The 23,251-nt window shown below is 48.7% G+C and overlaps 1 protein-coding gene across 12 annotated transcripts in view; it reads left to right on the top strand.

Annotated features, from left to right (window-relative positions):
- The window catches only part of LZTR1 (leucine zipper like transcription regulator 1), a 277,591-nt gene that overhangs the window by 123,563 nt on the left and 130,777 nt on the right, over positions 1 to 23,251 (top strand). For 9 of the 12 annotated variants that reach the window (XR_004000204.1, XM_030561051.1, XM_030561048.1 and 6 more), the window contains 3 exons: positions 20,422 to 20,561; positions 22,296 to 22,349; positions 22,856 to 23,057. The exons of 1 other annotated variant lie outside the window; for it this stretch is intronic. Coding sequence is in view for 10 of the 11 variants with exons in the window: in XM_030561051.1 (XP_030416911.1) it covers positions 20,422 to 20,561; positions 22,296 to 22,349; positions 22,856 to 23,057 (396 nt within the window). In the remaining variant the exon portion in view is untranslated. The remainder of the gene's footprint in view (positions 1 to 20,421; positions 20,562 to 22,295; positions 22,350 to 22,855; positions 23,058 to 23,251) is intronic. 2 more of the 12 variants (XM_030561049.1, XM_030561045.1) reach the window with 1 other exon arrangement.

The following is a 23,251-nucleotide window of genomic DNA, read 5'->3' as shown; positions in this document are numbered from 1 at the left end:
AGCTTAGGGATAGTGGTAGGATGACAAATGGGAATGAGGATATAGAGGTATATATTACCACATACGAGGTAGAAACCAAACTCGAATAGCTTAATGGGATGAAATCGGAGGGCCTAGATAATCTTCATCCAAGAATATTAAAGGAACTGGCACATGAAATTGCAAGCCCATTAGCAAGAATTTTTAATGAATCAGTAAACTCGGGGTTGTACCGTACGACTGGAGAATTGGTAACATAGTTCCTATTTCTAAGAAAGGTAAAAAAGTGTTTCAAGTAACTATAGGCCTGTTAGTTTGACATCTGTAGTATGCAAGGTCTTGGAAAAAAATTTGAAGGAGAAAGCAGTTAAGGACATTGAGGTCAATGATAATTGAGACAAAATACAACATGGTTTTACAAAAGGTAGATAGTGCCAAACCAACCTGAGAAGGTAACAGATTTTTTTAGACAAAGGAAATTCAGTGGATTTAAGTTACCTCCATTTCAGTAAGGCATTTGATACGGTTCCAGATGGGGAATTATTAATTAAATTGGAAAAGATGGGGATCAATATGAAAATTGAAAGGTGAATAAGGAACTGATTAAAGGGGAGATTACAACGGATCATACTGAAAGGTGAACTGTCAGGCTGGAAGGAGGTTACTAGTGGAGTTCCTCAGAGATCGGTTTTGGGACCAATCTTGTTTAATCTTTTTATTATTGACCTTGGCACAAAAAGTGGGAATGTGCTAATAAAGTTTGCGGATGACACAAAGCTGGGAGGTATTGCTAATACAGAGAAGGGCCGGGATATTATACAGGAAGATCTGGATGACCTTGTAAACAGGAGTAATAGTAATAGGATGAAATTCAATAGTGAGAACTGCAAGGTCATGCATTTAGGGATGAATAACAAGAATTCTGGTTATAAATGGGGAACACATCAGTTGGAAGAAACACAGGAGGAGAAGGACCTTGGAGTATTGGTTGATCACAGGATGACTATGAGCCGCCAATGTGATAGCTCCGTTAAAAAAGCTATTGCGGTTTTAGGATGCATCAGGTGAGGTATTTCCAGTAAACATAAGGAGGTGTTAATACTGTTATACAAGGCACTGGTGAGACCTCATCTGGAATACTGCATGCAGTTCTGGTCTCCCATGTGTGACAGACTCAAACCAGTGGGGTACAAGGAGTCTGGTAGAGGGCAAATATACTGGTCAATGGATGAGTAGTTTTCTGTTCCCTGAGTGACCAGAGCAGGGGCTGCACTAGAGTAATCAGGAACCTGCTAGAACCAGTTAAGGCAGACAGGCTAATTAGAACACCTGCAGCCAATCAAGGCAGGCTAATCAGGGCACCTCGGTTTAAAAAGGAGCTCACTCCAGTCAGGCGGGGAGGAGCCAGAGGAGAGGAAGTGCGTGTGAGGAGCTGGGAGCAAGAGACACAAGGAGCTGAGAGTAAGAGGGTGTGCTGCTGGAGGACTAAAGAGTACAAGCATTATCAGACATCAGGAGGAAGATCCTGTGGTGAGGATAAAGAAGATGTTTGGAGGAGGCCATGGGGAAGTAGCCGAGGGAGTTGTAGCTGTCATGCAGCTGTTACAGGAAGTACTATAGACAGCTGCAATCCACAGGGCCCTGAGCTGGAACCCAGAGTAGAGGGCAGGCCCGGGTTCCCCCCAAACCTCCCAACTCCTGATCAGACACAGGAGGAGTTGACCCAGACTGTGGGGAAGATCACTGAGGTAAGCAAATCTGCCCACCAAGGTAGAGGAGGAACTTTGTCACAACCGGTCTCAGGAATGGGATCTGGTGTGCACAGCGCGGCAGAAGGAGGAGGGTGATTTAAAAAAAAAAAATTAGAGGGTTTATTTTTTTCACCACAATGGATGATTTAGTATGGGCATTGATACAAGCTACAGAGGCCCAGCAAGAGGCTACCCAGGTCCAGGCAGCTGCCCAACAGGAGGCAGTGCGGCTGCAGCAAGAGACTAATAGCCTGCTGATGGACCAGGCTTCTCAAGACCGGGCTATGTTGCGGGAACTGGTAAACCAGGTAAAGACCCTTACAGAACTGAACCGTGGCCATGATGGGACACAGATCATACAGACCAGCCATTGGCTGCAGAAAATGACGCGGGAGGATGATGTAGAGGCATACCTTCTGGCCTTTGAGAGGACAGCCCTACGGGAGGCCTGGCCTCAAGATCAGTGGTCTGGCATCCTTGCCCCATTCCTGTGTGGGGAGGCCCAGAAAGCTTACTATGATCTGCCGGAAGAGGCTGCAGCAGACTACTCCCAGCTGAAAGCAGAGATCCTGGCCAGATCTGGGGTAAGGACCGCAGTGCGGGCCCAATGGTATCACGAGTGGAAGTACGAGGAAAACAAAACCCCGCGGTCCCAGTTGTGTGAACTCATCCATCTCGCACGAAAGTGATTGCTAACAGAGTCCCGGAGTCCGGAAGAGATACTAGAGGTTCTGGTCATTGACTGATACATGAGGGGACTACCGCCAGACCTTCGTGCTTGGGTAAGCCAGAACGAACCCTCCACCTATGATGAGGTTGTTGCACTGGTAAAGAGGCAAAGGATGGCGAGGGAGCTGACCCGACCAGTTAAGGAAGAGACACCCCAGGTTAAACTAGCAGCACCAAGCCCTAGAGCTCAGATGACTGGGCCACCAGGAGGGCCCAGGTGGAAAAAGAGAGGGGCTGAAGGCCCACCAGAGGCCACAAAGAGTCGGAGCACAAAGGGAGAAGAGGATCATGATGTTAGATTGCCCAAACCAAGAGACCGGGGAGTGCCTAGGGCTCCATACAGATGTTATGCCTGCGGGGAGTAGGGACATGTAGCTGCACAGTGTCCCAATGCTGAGGAGCCTATGCAGTGTAACTTGGGGAACTGGGCAGATCCATGCTCCCTAATCCACCTTGTGGCGGTTTTACTAATCCCACATACGTACACCAGACCAGTAAAGCTAAATGGGGTAGAGACCACAGCACTGGTTGATTTGGGGAGTGCTATCATGCTTGTCTCAGGGAAGCTTGTGAAGTGTAGTCAGCTGCTGCGGGCTAAGCGTACGGGGATAACATACATCCATGGGACAGTTGGTTACTACCCCACCATCCCAGTAAAAATTGAGATTTAGGGGAACACTACTGAGGTAGCAACAGGTGTAGTCCCTAAACTCCCGTACCCGGTGCTCATAGGGAGGGACTTCCCAGCGTTTGGAGACTTAGGAGGATTGGAGAAAGAGGGGGAACCCTGATGTTAGTGAGGCATCCACAGTAGACTGTCAACCCCTAGTCTTCTCTGAAATATCCCTAGATTTATTTTCCATTCCCAGACAAGGTAGAAAGTCAAAAAGGGAAAGGAGGGCAGTTAAGGCTTTGGGAACCCGAATACTGGCCCAAAGCCAGAGGGTTGCTCTCGTAGGTAGGCGGACCCGAGCAGCTGAAAAGAAGGCCACCCAAGAGGGAGAAGCACCTGAGTCTGACCCCCATCCTAACGCTTCTGAACCAGTAGAGGCAACAGAGACTGGGCCCCTAGATCTTGGACAGATTAGCCCCGGGAGAGGAAATTTTGGATGGGACCAGGCCGAAGACCCAAGGTACGACAACATTAGGAAAGAGGTGACTGAAATAGTTGGGGTCCCTTTGGAAGGGAGAACCCAGGGACCAGGACCCTACTTCATAATGAAGAAGAATCTCTTATACCGGGTTGCATCAGTACAGGGGCAGAAGGTACAGCAGATCTTAGTACCTCAAGAACAGCAGAATGCTGTATTACGTCTTGCTCATAGTCATCTTTTGGGGGGGCACTTGTGGGTAGAGAAGACCCTGGCATGAGTCCTACGACGGTTCTTCTGGCCCTGAGTACATGAAGAAGTGCGGAGGTACTGTGCGTCCTGCCTGGAGTGTCAGCTGCATAGTCCCCGTCCCCACCTGAGGGCACCTTTAGTACCCCTTCCCATCATAGAGGTCCCTTTTGAGTGAATAGCCATGGACCTAGTGGGACCCCTGGAGAAGACAGCTCGGGGCCACCAATATATACTTGTTGTTTTGGACTATGCTAGTCGCTACCCAGAAGCTGTCCTCCTGCGGAACACAGCCTCTAAAATGATAGCCAAAGAGCTGGTGGGGATCTTTGCCTGAGTGGGGCTACCAAAGGAGATATTAACAGACCAAGGAACCCCATTTATGTCAAAGCTAATGAAGGACCTCTGTACGCTGCTCCATATACATACCCTGAGAACTTCAGTTTATCATCCGCAGACTGATGGCTTGGTAGAAAGGTTTCACCGAACCCTCAAGGCTATGATACGGAAGGTGGTAAGTCGGGACTGGAAGGATTGGGACACCCTACTGCCCTACCTTATGTTCGCTATCCGAGAGGTACCTCAGGCCTCAACTGGGTTTTCCCCCTTCGAGTTATTATACAGGCGTCACCCCTGTGGCATACTAGACATCATCAAAGAGATCTGGGAAGAGGAACCCAATGAGGGGAGAAATATAATAGAACATGTAATACATATGCGAGACCAGATAGCCCGGGTCACCCCTATTGTACAGGAACATTTGGAAAAGGCCCAGGAGGCCCAGAGAACCTATTACAATCGCCAGGCAAAAGTCCGACAGTTCCAACCAGGGGATCGGTTGATGGTGTTGGTACCCACGGTAGAATGCAAGCTTCTGGCCCAATGGCAGGGGCCCTATGAGGTGGTTGAACCCGTGGGGGAAGTAACCTATAAGGTGCGGCAGCCAGGACACCGAAAACAAGAACAGATTTATCACATCAACCTTCTGAAACCCTGGCATGCACAGGAGGCATGCATAACTATCCGAAAAGACCTAACCTAGGAAAACAAGCCTTCCAAACAGGTGAGAATGTCTCCCGATTTAACACCAGACCTGAAAAATGAGGTGTCTGAGATGATCTTCCGGAACCAAGATGTGTTCTCGACAAAACCAGGTCAAACAACTGAGACATGTCACCACATCGTCACGAACCCTGGGGCCAGAATAACAATGAGGCCCTATCGGGTGCCAGCAGCCAAAAGGGAGGAAATAAAAGCAGAAGTAAAAAAAATGCTGGAGTTGGAGATCATCGAAGAATCCCACAGTCAGTGATCCAGCCCAATCTTGCTGGTGCCCAAACCTGATGGCACTACAAGGTTTTGCAACAACTTCCAACGACTAAATGAAGTATCCCAGTTTGACGCGTACCCCATATCTTGCATAGATGAGCTAGTGGACCGTCAGGGTAATGCCCGGTACTTGACTACTCTAGACTTGACAAAGGGGTACTGGCAGATTCCCCTTGCAGAAGGTGCAAAGGAAAAGACTGCGTTCTCTACACCAGAGGGTCTTTTTTAATATACTGTCCTCCCTTTTGGACATGTGGCCCTAGCTACTTTCCAGCACCTCATGGACAAGCTATTACACCCGCATAACAGTTATACTACTGCCTACTTGGACGATGTGGTCATTCATATTCCAGACTGGGAAACTCACCTAGAGAAGGTGGAGGCAGTCCTTGATACCTTCAGGCGAGCTGGCCTTACAGCAAACCCTGCCAAGTGTGCTGTAGGGTTTACAGAGGCCAAATATCTTGGCTACATTGTGGGAGAAGGTCTGGTAAAACCCCAAGTGAACAAGTTGGAGGCCATCCAAAATTGGCCCCGACTGCATCACAAGAAACAAGTCCGGGCATTTCTAGGTGTAGTGGGGTATTACCGACGACCACCCACTTTACCACAAGGGTAAGCCCCCTGACAGACCTAGTAAAAGCCCGTGGATCTGATCTGGTCAGATGGTCTGACGCAGCAGAGGAAGCATTCACAGACCTAAGGACTGCCCTCTGCAGTAATCCTGTACTGATAGCCCCTGATTTCAGCAAGGAATTTATCCTGCAGACAGATGGATCGGAAGTAGGGTTGAGGGCTGTTCTATCACAGATAGTCGGGGAGGAGGAACACCCAATTCTGTATCTCAGTAGGAAACTCCTTCCGAGGGAACAAAAATATGCAGTGGTGGAGAGAGAGTGCCTTGCCGTAAAATGGGCCATGGAAGCTTTGCGCTACTACTTGCTCAGACGCAAATTTGTCCTTGTGACCGAGCATGCCCCTCTTCAATGGATGCAGCGGAAAAAGGAGAAGAACACGAGGGTGACCAGGTGGTTCTTATCCCTCCCACCTTTCCAGTTCCATGTGCAACACAGAGCAGGGAGCCGTCACGGCAATGCTGATGGCTTGTCATGTGTGCATTGTCTGGCATCCCAAGCTGCCCAACCCCTTGGTGTTGAGCAGAGAGGAGGGATATGTGACAGACCCAAACCAGTGGGGTACAGGAGTCTGGTAGAGGGCAAATATACTGGTCAATGGATGAGTAGTTTTCTGTTCCCTGAGTGACCAGAGCAGGGGCTGCACTAGAGTAATCAGGAACCTGCTAGAACCAATTAAGGCAGACAAGCTGATTAGACCACCTGCAGCCAATCAAGGCAGGCTAATCAGGGCACCTCGGTTTAAAAAGGAGCTCATTCCAGTCAGGCGGGGAGGACCCAGAGGAGAGGAAGTGCGTGTGAGGAGCTGGGAGCAAGAGGCACAAGGAGCTGAGAGTGAGAGGGTGTGCTGCTGGAGGACTAAAGAGTACAAGCGTTATCAGACATCAGGAGGAAGATCCTGTGGTGAGGATAAAAAAGATGTTTGGAGGAGGCCATGGGGAAGTAGCCGAGGGAGTTGTAGCTGTCATGCAGCTGTTACAGGAGGTACTATAGACAGCTGCAATCCACAGGGCCCTGGGCTGGAACCTGGAGTAGAGGGTGGGCCCGGGTTCCCCCCAAACCTCCCAACTCCTGATCAGACACAGGAGTTGATCCAGACTGTGGGGAAGATCACTGATGTGAGCAAATCTGCCAATAAGTGCAGGACCCACCAAGGTAGAGGAGGAACTTTGTCACACATGTTTAAGAAGGATGAATTCAAACTGGAACAGGTACAGAGAAGGGCTACTAGGATGATACGAGGAATGGAAAACCTGTCTTATGAAAGGAGATTGAAAGAGCTTAGCTTGTTTAGCCTAACCAAAAGAAGGTTGAGGGGAGATATGATTGCTCTTTATAAATATATCAGAGGGATAAATATCAGGGAGGGGAGTTATTTAAGCTTAGTACCAATGTGGACACAAGAACAAATGGATATAAACTGGACACTAGGAAGTTTAGACTTGAAATTAGACGAAAGTTTCTAGCCATTAGAGGAGTGAAGTTCTGGAACAGCCTTCCAAGGGGAGTAGTGGGGGCAAAAGACATATCTGGCTTCAAGACTAAGCTTGATAAGTTTATGGAGGGGATAGTATGATGGGATAGCCTAATTTTGGCAATTAAGTGATCTTTGATTATTAGCAGGTAAATATGCCCAATGGTCTGTAATGGAATGTTAGATGGGGGTGAGATCTGAGTTACTACAGAGAATTCTTTCCTGGATGCTGGCTGGTGAGTCTTGCCCACATGCTCAGGGTTTAACTGATCTCCATATTTGGGGTTGGAAAGGAATTTTTCTCCAGGGAAGATTGGCAGAGGCCCTGGAGGTTTTTGCCTTCCTCTGCAGCATGGGGCATGGGTCACTTGCTGGAGGATTCTCTGCACCTTGAGGTCTTTAAACCACGACTTGAGGACTTCAATAACTCAGACACAGGTTAGGGGCTTGTTCCAGGAGTGAGTGGATGAGATTCTGTGGCCTGCATTTTGCAGGAGGTCAGACTAGATGACCATAATTGTCCCTTCTTACCTTAAGTCTATGAATCTATGGAGACACTCCACCTGAGAGCCTGACTCCTCAATGGTTCCAAGTCGAGGAGATGATCTGCTCTGAGGAAGTTAAAGACTTCTTACCAACTACATGCTTGTCATACCTCCACAAATAGAAGAAATTCCACAAATGGTGTCTAAACAAACAAATTGAAGCCACCAATTCTACCATGCCTGTAGTCCTGGTACTTTACCATAAGAATAATAGAATACCAGGGTTGGAAGGGACCTCAGGAGGTCATCTAGTCCAACCTCCTGCTTGAAGCAGGACCAATCCCCAGACAGATTTTTGTCCCAGATCCCTAAATGGCCCCCTCAAGGATTGAGCTCACAACTTTAGGTTTAGCAGGCCAATGCTCAAGCCACTGACCTGTCCCTCCCCCCAGAAATTGAGTCCCTGGGATCTCCACAGCCGCCCCTGACTTGGTACCAGTGACAGTTGAGGGAATGTTCCCGACGCTGATCGCCGCTCAGCGACTGTCCCGTGCGTAGTCAAAACTCTAGATCCTCCCATCCCTACCTTTGGATCATGTCTGTCCCCCATCTATCGTGCCTGGTCCCAAATCACATCAGACAGTTGGGTGCTTCGCACGGTAGAGAAGGGATATTCTATCCAGTTCTCCACCCTCCCGCCCCACCAGCCCCCCTCCCCGTCCCTCTTCAGGGATCCTCTCAAGAGCAACTTCTAACTCAGGAAGTGCAGTCCCTCCTCGCAGCAGGGGCAGTGGAGGAAGTTCCTCAGGAATTCAGGGGCAGGGGTTTCTACTCCCATTATTTCCTAATACCGAAAACGAAAGGGGGCCTCAGACCTATTCTGGACTTGCGGCATCTGAACAAGTTCGTAAAGAAGCTCAAGTTCCGCGTAGTCTCCGTGTCCTCTGTCATTCCCTCCATGGATCTAGGAGACTGGTATGCCGCCCTCGACTTGAAGGATGCGTATTTCCATATTGCCATAATCTCCCAACACAGGCGTTACCTCAGGTTCGTCATAGCCAACGCCCATCTTCAGTTCACAGTACTGCCTTTCGGCCTGTCAGCAGCCCCGAGGGTTTTCACAAAGTGCATGGCTGTCGTGGCAGCCTTCCTGCGCAAACAGGGGATTCAGATATTCCCCTACCTGTACAATTGGCTCATAAAGAGCCATACCAGGGCACAGGTGGAGGCTCAGGTGCTCCTCATCAGACAGACCTTCCTCAAGCTCGGTCTCCTGCTGAACGAGGCCAAGTCCACCCTGTCTCCCACTCAGAGGATAGAGTTTTTAGGGGCAGTTCTGGACTCAACCCATGCCAGAGTGTACCTACCGGAGTCCAGGTTCTGGTCCATGTCCGAAATCATTCTCGGTCTCCACTGTGCCCTGACCACCATAGCAAGAAACTGCCTCAAGTTGCTGGGCCACATGGCAGCGTGTACCTATGTGGTGAGCCACTCCAGGCTCAGGTTGCATCCTCTCCAGTCTTGGTTGGTGACTGTAGACTGCCTGACCAGGGACACCCTAGACTCGGTGATGACACTCCCCTGTATGGTGCTGGACTCCCTTCAGTGGTGGTTCGACTTGCAAGAAGTGTGTGCGGGAGTTCCCTTTGCCAGCCCCCAGCCCTCCCTTTCCTTGGTAATGGATGCATCGGATTGGGGTGGGGGAGGTGCATCTGGGGAACCTCAGGACCCAAGGCCTGTGGTCACCAGAAATTAAAAAAAATAAATAATTGGAGATATACCTATCTCCTAGAACTAGAAGGAACCTTGAAAGGTCATAGAGTCCAGCCCCCTGCCTTCACTAGCAGGACCAAGTACTGATTTTTGCTCCAGATCCCTAAGTGACCCCTTCAAGGATTGAACTCACAAGCCTGGATTGAGCAGGCCAATGCTCAAACCACTGAGCTATTCCTCCCCCGCCAAAGAGCTTGCCTTGCACATCAGTGTCAGGGAGCTGTGAGCAGTGTGTCTGGCATACCTAACCTTCAAACTCCACCTGGCAGGCAGATGTGTTTCAGTCCTCACGGACAACACATCAGCAATGTTTTATATCAACAAACGGGGGTGCACGCTCCTCTCCCCTGTGCCGGGAAGCCCTCATGCTATGGGACTTTTGCATACGGAACGCAATTCACCTGTCAGCATCCTACGTCCTGGAGGAGCAGAACGGCCTGGCGAATGCCCTCAGCCACTCATTCCATGGTCACGAGTTGTCCCTTCGCCGGGATGTAGTGCACTCAATTTTCCACCTCTGGGGTTATCCTCAAATAGACCTGTTTGCCTCGAGAGACAACAGGAAGTGTCAACGTTCTGCTCCCTCGTGGGCCGCAGTCTGGGGTCTCTGCTGGATGCTTTCCTCCTCTCCTGGGAAGATAGTATGCTTTACACCTTTCCCCCGATTCCCATGGTTCACAGGGTGATTTTCAAGATCCACAGGGATCGCGCCGCTGTGATCCTGATAGCGCCGGCGTGGCCGCTCCCACACTGTTACACAGCTCTCCTGCAAATGTGCACTACGCCCCTCATACTGCCTCTGCTCCCGGACCTGATCACACAGGATCAGGGCCTCCTCTGCCACCCAAATCTGGAATTGCTCCACCTCACAGCCTGGATGCTCCATGGATGAACCCTGTGGAGATGCAATGCTCTCAACAGGTCAGGCAAGTCCTGCTTGGTAGCAGAAAACCATCTACCAGGACCACTTACCTGGCTAAGTGGAAACGTTTCTCCATCTGGGCCAAACAGTGGGGACAGGCACCATTGCTGGCCCCGATCCCTCTTATCCTGGATTACTTGCTTCATCTGAGACGGCTAGGGCTTTCCCTCTCTTTAGTTCGGGTTCATTTAGTGGCCATCTCGGCGTTCCATCCAGGAGAGCAGGGTACTTTGGTTTTTGCGAACCCGCTGGTTGGTCGCTTCCTCAAGGGCCTGGACAGGCTATTTCCGCATACTCGACAACCAGCCCCGGCCTGGAACCTCAGTTGGGTCCTTTCTGCCCTCACAGGGCCTCCCTTCGAGCCCCTGGCTTCATGCTCTCTGCTGTTCCTCTCATACAGTGTCGCATCCCTTGTCACTATCCCCTCGACCAGGAGTTGTCACGGAACTCAGAGTGCTGACATCCGAGCCTCCATACATTGTCTTTCATAAAGACAAGGTCCAACTCAGGCCACACCCGGTGTTCCTTCTGAAGGTAGTCTCCCAATTCCACATGGATCAGGATATTTTTCTCCCGGTGTTCTATCCAAAATTACACTCTTCAGGTACGGAGCGTAGACTGCATTCCCTGGATGTCTGCAGGGCCCTAGCTTTCTATATTGAACAGACCAAACCGTTTAGGAAATCAACCCAGCTCTTTGTTGCTGTGGCAGATAGGATGAGGGGACTCCCAGTCTCGTCTCAGTGGATCTCCTCATGGATCGCGGCCTGCATCCGGAAATGTTACCGTCAGGCTAAGGTCCCTACTCCTCCGATCACGGCCCACTCTACAAGGGCGCAGGCCTCTTCCGTGGCGTTCCTGGCCCAGGTCCTGACTCAGGAAATATGTAGAGCTGCCACGTGGTCCTCCATCCACACGTTTACGTCGCACTATGCCATCACGCACCAGGTCAGAGATGACGTAGCCTTCGGCCGTGCAGTGCTTCAATCAGCAGTGAACTCCCAACGCCACTGCCTAGGCTCAGGCTTGTGAGTCACCTGCTTGGAATGGACATGAACAATCACTCAAAGAAGAAAAAATGGTTACCCACCTTTTAGTAATTGTTGTTCTTCGAGATGTGTTGTTCATGTCCATTCCAATACCCACCCTCCTGCCCCTCTGTTGGACTACTGGCAAGAAGGAACTGAGGGGGTGGAGGGTCGGCGGGCCCCTATATAGGGTGCCATGGAGGCGCCACTCCAGGGGGCGCTGAGGTCAACTCTACGGACGCTGCTAGGGGAAGATCTTCCAGCTGGCATGCATGCGGCGCGCACACACCTGCTTAGAATGGACACGAACAACACATCTCGAAGAACAACAGTTACTAAAAGGTGGGTAACCGTTTTTTACCATAACCAATCTAGAAATCACAAATGTGTCTGTCACTGTGGCACAGTGTGAATTTGACCTCATAATTCCAAACAGTCTCACATATTTCTTCAGATGCTAAAATCCCCAGTTCCCTCTACCCACTTGCCAAAACATCCATATTTTCTCTGATAACTTCTATTAATTGTGTTGCCAAGTACAAAATCTGCAGCACACTGAAAGCTGGGGAATGTGGAGACAGCATAAGATAAATTGATGTTCTTCGGCTATCCCTCGATGCAAGGATGATGTCTGCCAAGGGGGGTTTTTAAGTGGCTGAGGAGCCCAATTTGTGTCCTGCAGATTTTCCCACAAAAGTGACAGGTGTTATCTTGGAGGAGACATAGTTGTTGGCTGGACTGTTGTGCCCTTTCTTTCCTCCTTTGTTGGTTCTGTCTCATGAACATATCTGTTCCCCTCAAAGTGAGCTGTGGCTTAGTGTATGGTGTAAATTGACTTCAGTATCAAAATAAATAACAGACTACTGTAATAATTGTATTCGTTTTCAAATTTAATTAAATGGGAACTTCAATTTTTAATGTAAAGAAAGTTATCAGAGGAGTGGAGGAATGAATGTCAGACATTCTTCACATTTATCCATCTTGTTTTAAGGAATCTTATCTGGAGATGAAATTATTATATTTCTGTGCTGATCAGTTGTCATTTTTCTTAGCCATCCCTGTAAAGGTCCCAACTGACATTTGGCAAATGATGTCACAACTACAATTGTGCTTGCATAAGGTTTAAATCTTACAGAAAGTATCACCTTCTGATTTGCTTGAAACCTGTCATCTAGTTGTTAATTTTTCACAGGCTTGGAAAAGAGCCCCTGTGAACTCCACCTTTTGTGCTGGGGCAAAAATAGACTATTTAAAAAAAACAACAACTTATCTTAGTCCCAAGAACTGAAAAAAGTTGCATGCTTTCCTGAGAATGGAGTGGTCTCTCTGAACTAGAGCTCTTACTAGCCAGTTGTCCTGTTATACACATGGGTACTTGATATCTTAATTGTTTTTAATCCTATCTCATTCATAAAATAATTACTCTTACAATCACCATCACCTAATTAGTATTTTTTCCTAAACTACACTCTTTACTAGAGAAACTATGCTGTTATATGAGAGAAAGGAAGTTCTTCGAGTGCTTGCTCATATCGATTCCAATTAAGAGTGCGTGCGCCGCGTGCACATTCGTCAGAAGATTTTTACCCTAGCAACGCTCGGTGGGTGGGCTGGGTCGCCCCCTAGAGTGGCGCCGCCATGGCACCGGATATATACCCCTGCCGATCCAACAGCCCTTCAGTTCCTTCTTACCGCCCGTGTCGGTCGTTGGACCAGAGGAGCACGGCTTACCTGATCTCCACTTCCCTAGTTACTCATAGTTCTCTCATTATTCTTGTCTATGTAGTTGAAATTTCTATAGTTGCAGTTAATTCTTATTTGTTTTTATAACATTGTTAGTGTATATAGTTAAGAGGGATTCAGGGATTAGCCCCTTTCCCGCACCCGGTGCCGGGGCCCATGCCTGGTTCACTGGGTTTCAAGCTGATGCCAACAGGAGATCCCCACGACTCCTGCCTTAAGTGCCTCGGGGAATCCCACCTCGCCAATAAGTGCCGAATCTGCAAGGCCTTCAAGCCGAGAACGAAAAAGGAGCGGGACTTTCGTCTCAAACAGCTCCTGATGGAGGCAGCTCTTACTCTTCCGCCCTCGGCACCAAGCGCTGGACAATCCACTGGCAGAAGCGCTTCTTTGGCACCGGATCACACCAGTACTGCTAAGGCCTCTTGGCACCGACCATCGCCGGCACCGGTGTCTGCTCGGCACCGTTCTCTCTCCCTGCGGGTGAAGAGACATAAGACTCCTGCTGCTTCCATGCCACCTGCACCGCAGCCAGAGCACCCGGCTAGATCGGACCACCCAGCACCTACACCTGCCGCGGCACCGACAACGTTGGCACCATCAATTCCGGTCCCACAAGGGCCGTTGAGTCCGGTACCTGAAAGCTCCCCGGCGAGAGCCATGGTTGAGCTCACTATTCCCTCCATGCCGGAGACATTTTCCATGGCAGGGGAGCTGATCATGATGACAGAGTCTGCCCTGCCTCAACCCCCGGCACTGCCGGTGTGGGTCATACAATCTGTAGGCAAGCCGGCCTTGATGAGACCACCCTCTGTCGGCATTGCAGAGCGGCACCGCTCACGATTGCGATCCCGCCGGCATTCTCGGTCCCATTGCTAATCCCGGTCCCAACGCCGATTGCAGTCCAGGCACTGATACCCTTCTCAGTACCGGTTGCACTCGCGGCACCCATCAGCGTCCTGTTCGCCGGCCCTGTACTCTTGGCACCAGTCCAGCTCCTGGCACCGCTCCAGGCACTGTGACTCTCGCAGCCACTCCAGACGTCGAGCTTCGAGATCCCGGTTGATCTCCCGGCACCGCTCCAGTCGTAGGTCCCAATCTCATTCCTGGTACCGGTATGGCTCCGGTACCGATCCCCGGTGCCGCACAGAGCGAGCTCAATCATAGAGGGAGACTCTTCCCAGGGGTTTTCAGCCTCTCCTTGGCCATCTCGACATGCATCTGTGTCCTCTCATGTGGACAGATTCTATGCACAGGACCGTGACTCCGATGTGCCCACCAGAATCTTCCAGGAGACCCAGGCCCAAGATCAAAGCCCCCATCAGTGGTCATTCTGGACACCTTGGGCGTATCACCAGGCCCAAAGTGTACCTCCAGCCCCATCTCACTCTGCTCCAGCGGAGCATCGGGTGCCGGAGGTGACTATCAGCTGCCCCCCTCCTACCGGTACGGAGGAAGCGCCTGTTCAGCCACCAGACCCCCCAATCCCACTGGAGCCAGAGGTCGTCCAAGAGCAAGAGTCCACACAGGACCCGCTTGTCCCTGGCCTCTCCTCTTCCTCCTCTCCTGATGAGGCGGTGGCAGGGACATCCTCTACGGGCCCTCCTCCAATTGACCTGAGGGCCCATCAGGACCTCCTGAGACGAGTGGCACTCAGTATGAATCTCCAGGTAGAGGAGGTACAGGAGATAGAGGACCCGGTGGTGGATATTCTGTCGGCTGACGCCCCCACAAGAGTGGCCTTACCATTCATCCAGACGATCCAGGCCAATGCTGATATCATCTGGCAGTCTCCAACCTCTATTCCACCCGCTGCCAGGGGAGGTGCGCGCAAGTACATGGTGCCCTCTAAGGGGTATGAGTACCTGTACATCCATCCTCCTCCCTGCTCCCTTGTCATACAGTCTGTCAATGAGAGGGAACACCATGACCAGCAAGCTCCAGCTCCAAAATCGAAGGAGGCTAGGCGCGTGGACTTACTGGGCCGTAAGATATACTCTGTAGGGGCCCTCCAACTCCAGGTGGCAAACCTGCAAGTCATGCTTAGCCGCTACAACTACAACACCTGGGCGGCGGTGGGCAAGTTGACGGAGTTAGTCCCTCAAGACTCCCATCAAGAGTTTGCTGCCGTCTTGGAGGAGGGGAAGAAAGTGGTGAGGACTTCCCTCCAGGCCTCACTGGATGCAGCAGACTTCGCAGCCAGGACTCTGGCCTCGGCAGTTGCCATGAGACGCATTTCATGGCTTCAAGTGTCAGGCCTCCGACTGGAACTACAGCATACCATACAGGACTTGCCCTTTGATGGTCGAGGCCTCTTTTCTGAAAAGACTGACCCTAGGCTGCAAAGTCTGAAGGACAACAGGGTCATTATGCACTCTCTCCGCATGCACACGCCGGTGACTCAGCGCAGGCCTTTCTGCCCCCAGCTTCACCGCCCTTACCCTCCGCCTAGACAGAGGCAGGACTTTGGCAGAAGGCGTGGTCAAGCCAGTCGTAGACGGCAGTCAGGACCCCAAGGGGGCCAAAATCAGGGTCCCTCCAAGCCATCTACGGGGCGAAAGCCAAACTTTTGAAGGTGCACCCGAGGACAGCATACCAGTTACTTTCCAGGATCCTTTCCCTCCCTTTTACAATCGCCTCTCTTTTTTCGTCCCTGCATGGTCCCAGCTAACTTCGGATCGTTGGGTCCTACGCATGGTGGAACTTGGGTACCACCTCCAGTTTATTTCAACCCTCCCCTTTCCACCCCCCATCCTCGTCCCTCTTCAGGGACCCCTCTCACGAGCAACTCCTCTTACAAGAGGTGCGGACGCACCTTGCCATGGGAGCCATAGAGGAGGTACCAAAGGACGAAAGGGGCAAGGGGTTCTACTCCCGCTATTTCCTAATCCCCAAGGTGAAGGGAGGTCTCAGACCTATCCTAGACCTGCGAGAACTCAACAAGTTCATGATAAAGTTGAAGTTCCGCATGGTATCCCTGGGGACCATCATCCCATCCTTGGATCCCGGAAACTGGTATGCCGCTCTCTATATGAAGGATGCGTTTTTTCACATCGCCATTTATCCTCCACACAGACGGTACCTCTGGTTTGTAGCCAACCGTCAGCATTTCCAGTTTACGGTCCTTCCGTTCGGCCTCTCTACAGCCCCAAGAGTATTCACAAAGTGCATGACTGTAGTCGCTGCCTCCCCCCCACCGGATACACATTTTTCCGTATCTCGATGATTGGCTCATTCAAGGGACCTCCAAGGCACAAGTCACCCATCATGTGGACATCATCAAGGACCTATTCATGAGTCTAGGCCTGATGATCGATACAAAGAAATCCACTCTGGTTCCCACACAGAGGATGGACTTCATTGGGGCCATCCTGGACTCCAATCTCACCAGAGCCTGCTTACCACAGTTTCAGGTGATGGTAATAATTATCTGAGACCTACAGAACTTCCCGACAACTTCGGCTCGCACTTGTCTTGTTCTCCTGGGTCACATGGCTGCCTGCAAGTTCATGACCAAACACGCCAGGCTACGCCTCCGTCCCCTCCAATCTTGGCTCACCTCGTTATACCACCCGAGCAGAGACACCATAGACATGATAGTCACGATTCCCCCGAGCATCCTAGGCTCCCTCAACTGGTGGTTGACGCCCTCCCTGGTGTGTGCAGGGATGCCGTTCCATTTGCCTCAGCCTTCTATGTCCCTGACGACGGACGCGTCATCTCTTGGCTGGGGTGCTCACTTCAGCCATCTTCGCACTCAAGGCCTTTGGTCATCTCAGGAGCTGGCCTTGCACATCAATGTCCGAGAGCTGAGAGCAGTCCACCTTGCGTGCCAGGCGTTTCAACAGCATTTTCAAGGCAGTTGTGTCTCAGTGTTCACAGACAACACAACGGCCATGTATTACATAAACAAGCAGGGAGGGACATGGTCCTCCCCACTTTGTCAGGAAGCCATTCAGCTCTGGGACTTCTGTATAGCCCACTCGATAGACCAGGTAGCATCTTTTCTCCCAGGGGTTTGGAACACTCTGGTGGTTTGACTCAGCAGATCCTTCCTGTCTCAAAAGTGGTCGACTCATCCGGATGTTATTCATTGTGTTTTCTGGATGTGGGGCTTTCCCCGTACAGACCTCTTCGCTTCCCGCGAGAACAGGAAATGCCAGATGTTCTGCTCCTTCCAAGGCCTCTCCCTGGGCTCGATCTCGGACGTTTTCCTGATGCCGTGGATGAGCCAACTGCTTTACGCCTTTCCACCGTTCCCGCTGGTTCACAGGGTCCTGATAAAGCTCCGCAGGGACAGAGCTTGCTTGATCATGATCGCTCCAGCGTGACCCAGGCAGCACTGGTACGCCATGCTGCGCGACCTGTCGATAGCCAACCCAATTATCCTGCCTTTTCGCCCAGACCTCATAACTCAGAACCACGGCAGACTTCACCATCCAGACCTGCAGTCCCTTCACCTCACAGCATGGGTGCTGTGTGGTTAAGCCAGTCCGAGTTACATTGCTCTGCCTCAGTACAAGTAGGGTAGCAGGAAACGTTCCACTCGGTCAACGTATCTGGCCGAGTGGAAGTTTTTCTCCTGCTGGTGCGAAACGCATAATGTTACTCCCACCGAGGTCTCTATCTCCACCATCTTGGACTACTTCTGATCTCTCAAACTACAGGGCCTAGCAGTATCATCACTGAAGGTGCACTTGGCGGCCATCTCTACCTTCCACCCAGGGGAAAGTGGCCGCTCCGTTGTTCTCACACCCTATGGTTTCTAGGTTCCTCAAGGGCTTGGACCACCTATACCCCCAAGTACGCTGTCCCGCCCCAACCTGGGACCTCAACCTGGTTCTAACCAGACTTATGTCTACCCCTTTCAAGCCGTTAGCAACCTGCTCGCTACTATACCTGTCCTGGAAGACAGCTTTCCTCGTAGCCATTACATCGGACAGATAAGTCTCCAAGCTTAGGGCTCTCACGGTGGACCCACCGTATACTGTGTTTCACAAGGACAAGGTGCAGTTGCAGCCACACCTGGCTTTCCTCCCTAAACTGTTATTGGCCTTTCATATCAACCAGGATATCTTCCTTCCGGTCTTCTTCCCGAAGCCACACTCATCACAACGGGAACAACAATTGCACTCCCTAAACGTCTGTAGAGCGCTCGCATTTTATATCGAGCGGACAAAACCCTTTCGCAAAGCGCCCCAACTCTTCATCGCGGTGGCAGACCGAATGAAGGGCCTACCTGTCTCCTCCTAGAGGATCTCATCTTGCTTGACGGCGTGCATCTGTACTTGTTATGACTTGGCTCATGTTCCCTTGAGCCACCTCACTGCACATTCTACCAGGGCTCAGGCTTCATCTGCCGCCTTCCTGGCTCATGTACCCATCCAGGAGATATGTTGCGCAGCTACCTCGTCCTCGGTCCATACCTTTGCCTCACATTACGCTCTGGTTCAACAGTCCAGAGATGACGCGGAATTTGGATCAGCAGTTGTACATTCTGCAACATCTCACTCCGACCCCACCGCCTAGGTAAGGCTTGGGAGTCACCTAATTAGAATCGATATGAGCAAGCACTCGAAGAAGAAAAGATGGTTACTCACCTTTGTAACTGTTGTTCTTTGAGATGTGTTGCTCATATCCATTCCAAACCCACCCTCCTTCCCCTCTGTCGGAGTAGCCGGTAAGAAGGAACTGAAGGACCTTTGGGACGGCAGGGGTATATATCCGTTGCCATGGCGGCTCCACTCTAGGGAGTGACCCAGCCAACCTACCGAGTGTTACTAGGATAAAAATCTTTCGACGAATGTGCACACGGCGTGTGCACACCTAATTGGAATGGATATGAGCAACACATCTCGAAGAACGACAGCTACAAAGGTGAGTAACGTCTTTTTTTAGGGTTAAGGTCCTGAGCTAGGGCTTAAATGTGGGTTCAGTTCCCACCTTTCCTACAGACTTTGTGATACCCTTGAGCAAACCTTTGTGCCTGGATTTCCCATCTGTAAAATGGGGATATTTTTAGTCTCCCGCATTTTGTCCATCTTGTCCCAAAGAATTTTCAATCTTAAATACGCAGGGACTGTTATTAAACTATAACTAAACCCATTGTAAGTCCCCTAAATTTTTTGTGATGTTTGCGGACAAACCCAGAGCAGAGTCACTCTTCTCAGAGATTCAAGTGGATTTGCATAAAAATCTGCCATGACTTGATGAGTTTCTGAAGGTCTTAAAACATATTTAGTAAAATGTAAAGCAGCCCATGTAGCACATCTTAAAAATGTTTCTTTTATAGTTGTGTGGTTGTTTTTCTAGCATTTTATTTGTATTTTTATCCAGCATTACTGTCATGTTTTGCTAGCAAGGTCTAATGCTCAATTTGGCAGAACAATTCTGCTCTTTTCAGCTAATTACTTCTCAGACCTACTTTCTTTTAGACCAGGTAGTGGGGTATCCTGTGTAACTTTTGTCAGTGACTTAGAATCTGCTTAAGGAAATGAGACCACAGCTTCTCATAAAACCTTACAACAAATACTTGGTTTCATAAGGAACCATGTGCACAACTTCAACAGTCTGGAGGTTTCTGAATTTAGTGTAGAGAATGCTTGTGTTCTGATGGAACCATGCTACCATGGCCTCCCCCTTGTGACACTACCCTCAGGGTTCCACTTAAAAATTGTACTACCTCTTCAGGGTATCTCTATGGGGCTGATAGTTTCTGTTCTGCAGTATTTGTGCATAGTTTGGGTGTTAAGGATGGTATCAGAATTCTTTATGTAACTTAAACTTGTGATGTCAATAGTTTTTTTTTTTTGTTTTGTTTTTTTTCAAATAAGTGCATGTTCAGGGTTCATCTTTAGACACAAAAAAATCCTGCATCTTGGCAGGGGGTTAGACTAGACAATCCTCGCGGTCCCTTCGAACCCTAAGATTCTATGATTCTTTGATCTTCTCTTGAATCTTTTTTAGCATCTTTAACTATTGTTTGGCAAGGTGCTTTATTTAAGTCAACACTACACTATTAAGTGAATGAGGCTGTATCTACACACTTCAACCAAATTTATAGTGTGTGTGTGTCATCGTCAGCTGGAAACATGATTTATGTTCACACACTACATGGTTCCTCTTCACCAAAGGAGATCAGCAGGGTTGTGTTAATCCTTCAGTGTGCATGTTCAGACAGTCTTACAATGGAGTTTGAAAAATATATAATTTAGTGTGGATTTTGCTACTTTTTAGATTGAACAGAGTGGTGAGATCCCTCCTTCCTGCTGTAATTTTCCCGTGGCTGTTTGCAAAGACAAGATGTTTGTGTTTTCTGGCCAGAGTGGAGCAAAGATCACCAATAATCTCTTTCAGTTTGAATTCAAGGAAAAAATGTAAGTTCCAACATTTGATTCAAGTAAAATACATGTAATAATTCTGCTGTTCAAGGTGAAAAAAGCACACAATGAAAGATATTGACGATGGAACAGTTTATATTTCATAACTAAGAAAGGCTTCTTTCTAATTTCTTTGATTTTTGGTTGGGGACTAGTTAGGCTGATATTTGGATAATATATCAGCAATAATACAATAGCTTGACAATATGCTTTGGCTAGATAGAGACAATTTTTTCTATAGAAGAACAGAAACTCATACTGATTCATTTGAAATAATAGCCAGTGGGCACAATTTTCAGATCTGGGTGTGTAATAATAGGCACCTCAATCCATACCTAGGTGTCTAATTAGAAAGGGTCTGATTTTCAGAGGTGCTGAGCAGCCTCAATTCCCACTGAAGTCAATGGGAGTTGTAGATGCTCAGCATCTTTGAAAATCAGATAATTTAAGTGTCTGTATAAGGATTTAGGAATGTGACTTCAAGCTACCAATTTAGAAAAATCTTTTCAGATTTTGTTACATTTGGCCCCCCAAAAAAGGGAAATATCAAGAGTACACATGATTTCCTCATTCAGCACTTGAAAGCTCCAGTGTTCTTAGTGAGAAACGGTCCTGTGGCATCTTATAGACTAACAGACATATTGGAGCATAAGCTTTCGTGGTGAATACCCACTTCGTCCGATGTCTGTGTTCTTAGACATTGTCACCATGTGGAGCCCTCATAGGAATTTCATACCATATGTGTCTGATAGGGGGGAACAGCATGAACCTACAGTTCAAGGAAATGAGATAACTGTGAAAAGCAAATGTCTAGTCAGCTCTTGGGCAGGGATTCAGAGTCAGACTGCTTCCCCCCCATGTACACACATATGCACTTTCAAACAGTGGAGTCCAGCTTTTGTGGGAAGATTTTTATTTCAAACTTTTGATCTCCCAGTCCAGCTAGTTAGGTTGGGAATTGGATAATTATTAAATATTAAAAATCTGAGTGTGGTATAATGAAAGAAGTTTTAAAAGCACTGGTGTGGAACCACAATAGAGAGGCAGTAGGCCAAGCCATAATTTTGAAATCTGACTAGCGATTGGGTGCCCCAGTTTTTGGATTCCCAACTTGAGACATCTTTGAGGGTTCTGATTATCAGGCAGTACTGAGCACCTGCCCTCTGAAAACCTGGCCCCTGCAGAAAGGGTTTGGCACCCAAAAACTGAGGCACCCAAAATCACTACTCAGTTTTGAAAACTTTGTTCTACAATTCTGAAAGAGATAAAAGTGGGGAACAAAAAAGCAGCCACTGTAGCTTAACTACTGCTACTACAACTGTTGCCACAGTTACTGATGGCCTTTTTGTTGGAGGGAGAAAGGACTGGCTATTGTTTTAATTTCATAGTTTCGGAGAGTTTAAGGCCAGAAAAAAATAATTAAATCATCTTTTGTGACCTCCTGAATATCACTCACTGTTCAGTTTCATCCAGAGACCCCTATATTAAGCCCAAAGACTTTAATTAGGCTTAAGCATTTCAGTCCTCTGGAGTCTAAACTACTATGTGCCACAGACAGAGAGCAAGAGATACCCAGGTGTCACCAGTGCCCAGAGCCCCTGCAATGGCAGGGAATTGATTAGGTGAGATAAGCTCAGATGATCCCTGTAATGAATCCACATTCCGTGCTGCAGAGGTCAAAAAACCCCCAAAGTTCCTGCCAATCTCACCTGGGGTACAATTCCTTCCTAGCTCCAAACATGATGACCTGTTTGGCCCTGAGCATGTAGAGAAGACACTAGCCAGGTATGCTATCGCTCAAATAGAAGTTATGAATTTGATGCAGAAATTATTGGGTGAGGTTCTAAGGCCTGTATTATGCAGGAGGTCAGACTACATGATCATAATGGGATATAAAATCTAGGAATCTATGAAAACCACCACAGTAATGAAACACAATACAACATAAACCAACCAGTCACCCAAACATTGAACAAAGTATGCAAGTCTTGTATTTTGTCCTGACATCTGCCAGAGTTAGGCTCTGGTTGACTACAAATGTAATAAAAACCTGAATTGGTGGCAGCAAATAATATTCATCATATTATGTTAAGAAACTATAATCCCTTACCAAAATACTGATTTTATTTAAACTGTAGGGGTAGGGTTTGATTAGGGTATATTGTAATAGGTGTTTTCCATCTCTAATTGATAGAATCTTTTGGGGATTTTGAGACAGTTAATTTTCAAAACTCATTTTGAAGAAAGGAGTTGTAAAAGATTTACTCTTTGTTTCATGTCTTGTGTCTCAGTTGGACACGAATTCCTACTGAACACTTACTTCGGGGCTCCCCTCCTCCTCCACAGCGAAGATATGGTCACACCATGGTTGCCTTTGATCGCCACCTCTATGTGTTTGGTGGTGCTGCAGATAACACATTGCCAAATGAACTACACTGCTATGATGTGGACTCTCAGACCTGGGAAGTTATCCAGCCTAGTCCAGATAGTGAGGTAAAGAGTGCGCTGTTTAATTACACCTTTTTCTCCTTTCAATCTACCTTTTGCTTCCATGGTACAGAACAGAGAATCTTTATTTAAATTAATAACATTAATATTGAATTATACCTTTATAGCTCCTTCCCCAACAATGTATTATACTGTCATTACAGAGTGAACAACATTTCCTTTGAAGGCACTGTCATTAT

Source organism: Gopherus evgoodei, chromosome 4 (genome assembly GCF_007399415.2).
Source record: "Gopherus evgoodei ecotype Sinaloan lineage chromosome 4, rGopEvg1_v1.p, whole genome shotgun sequence".
In the NCBI taxonomy this organism is placed as follows: Eukaryota; Metazoa; Chordata; order Testudines; family Testudinidae; genus Gopherus; species Gopherus evgoodei.
The sequence above is the reverse complement of the archived record's forward strand: the minus strand, read 5'-3'. Positions and strand labels throughout refer to the sequence as shown.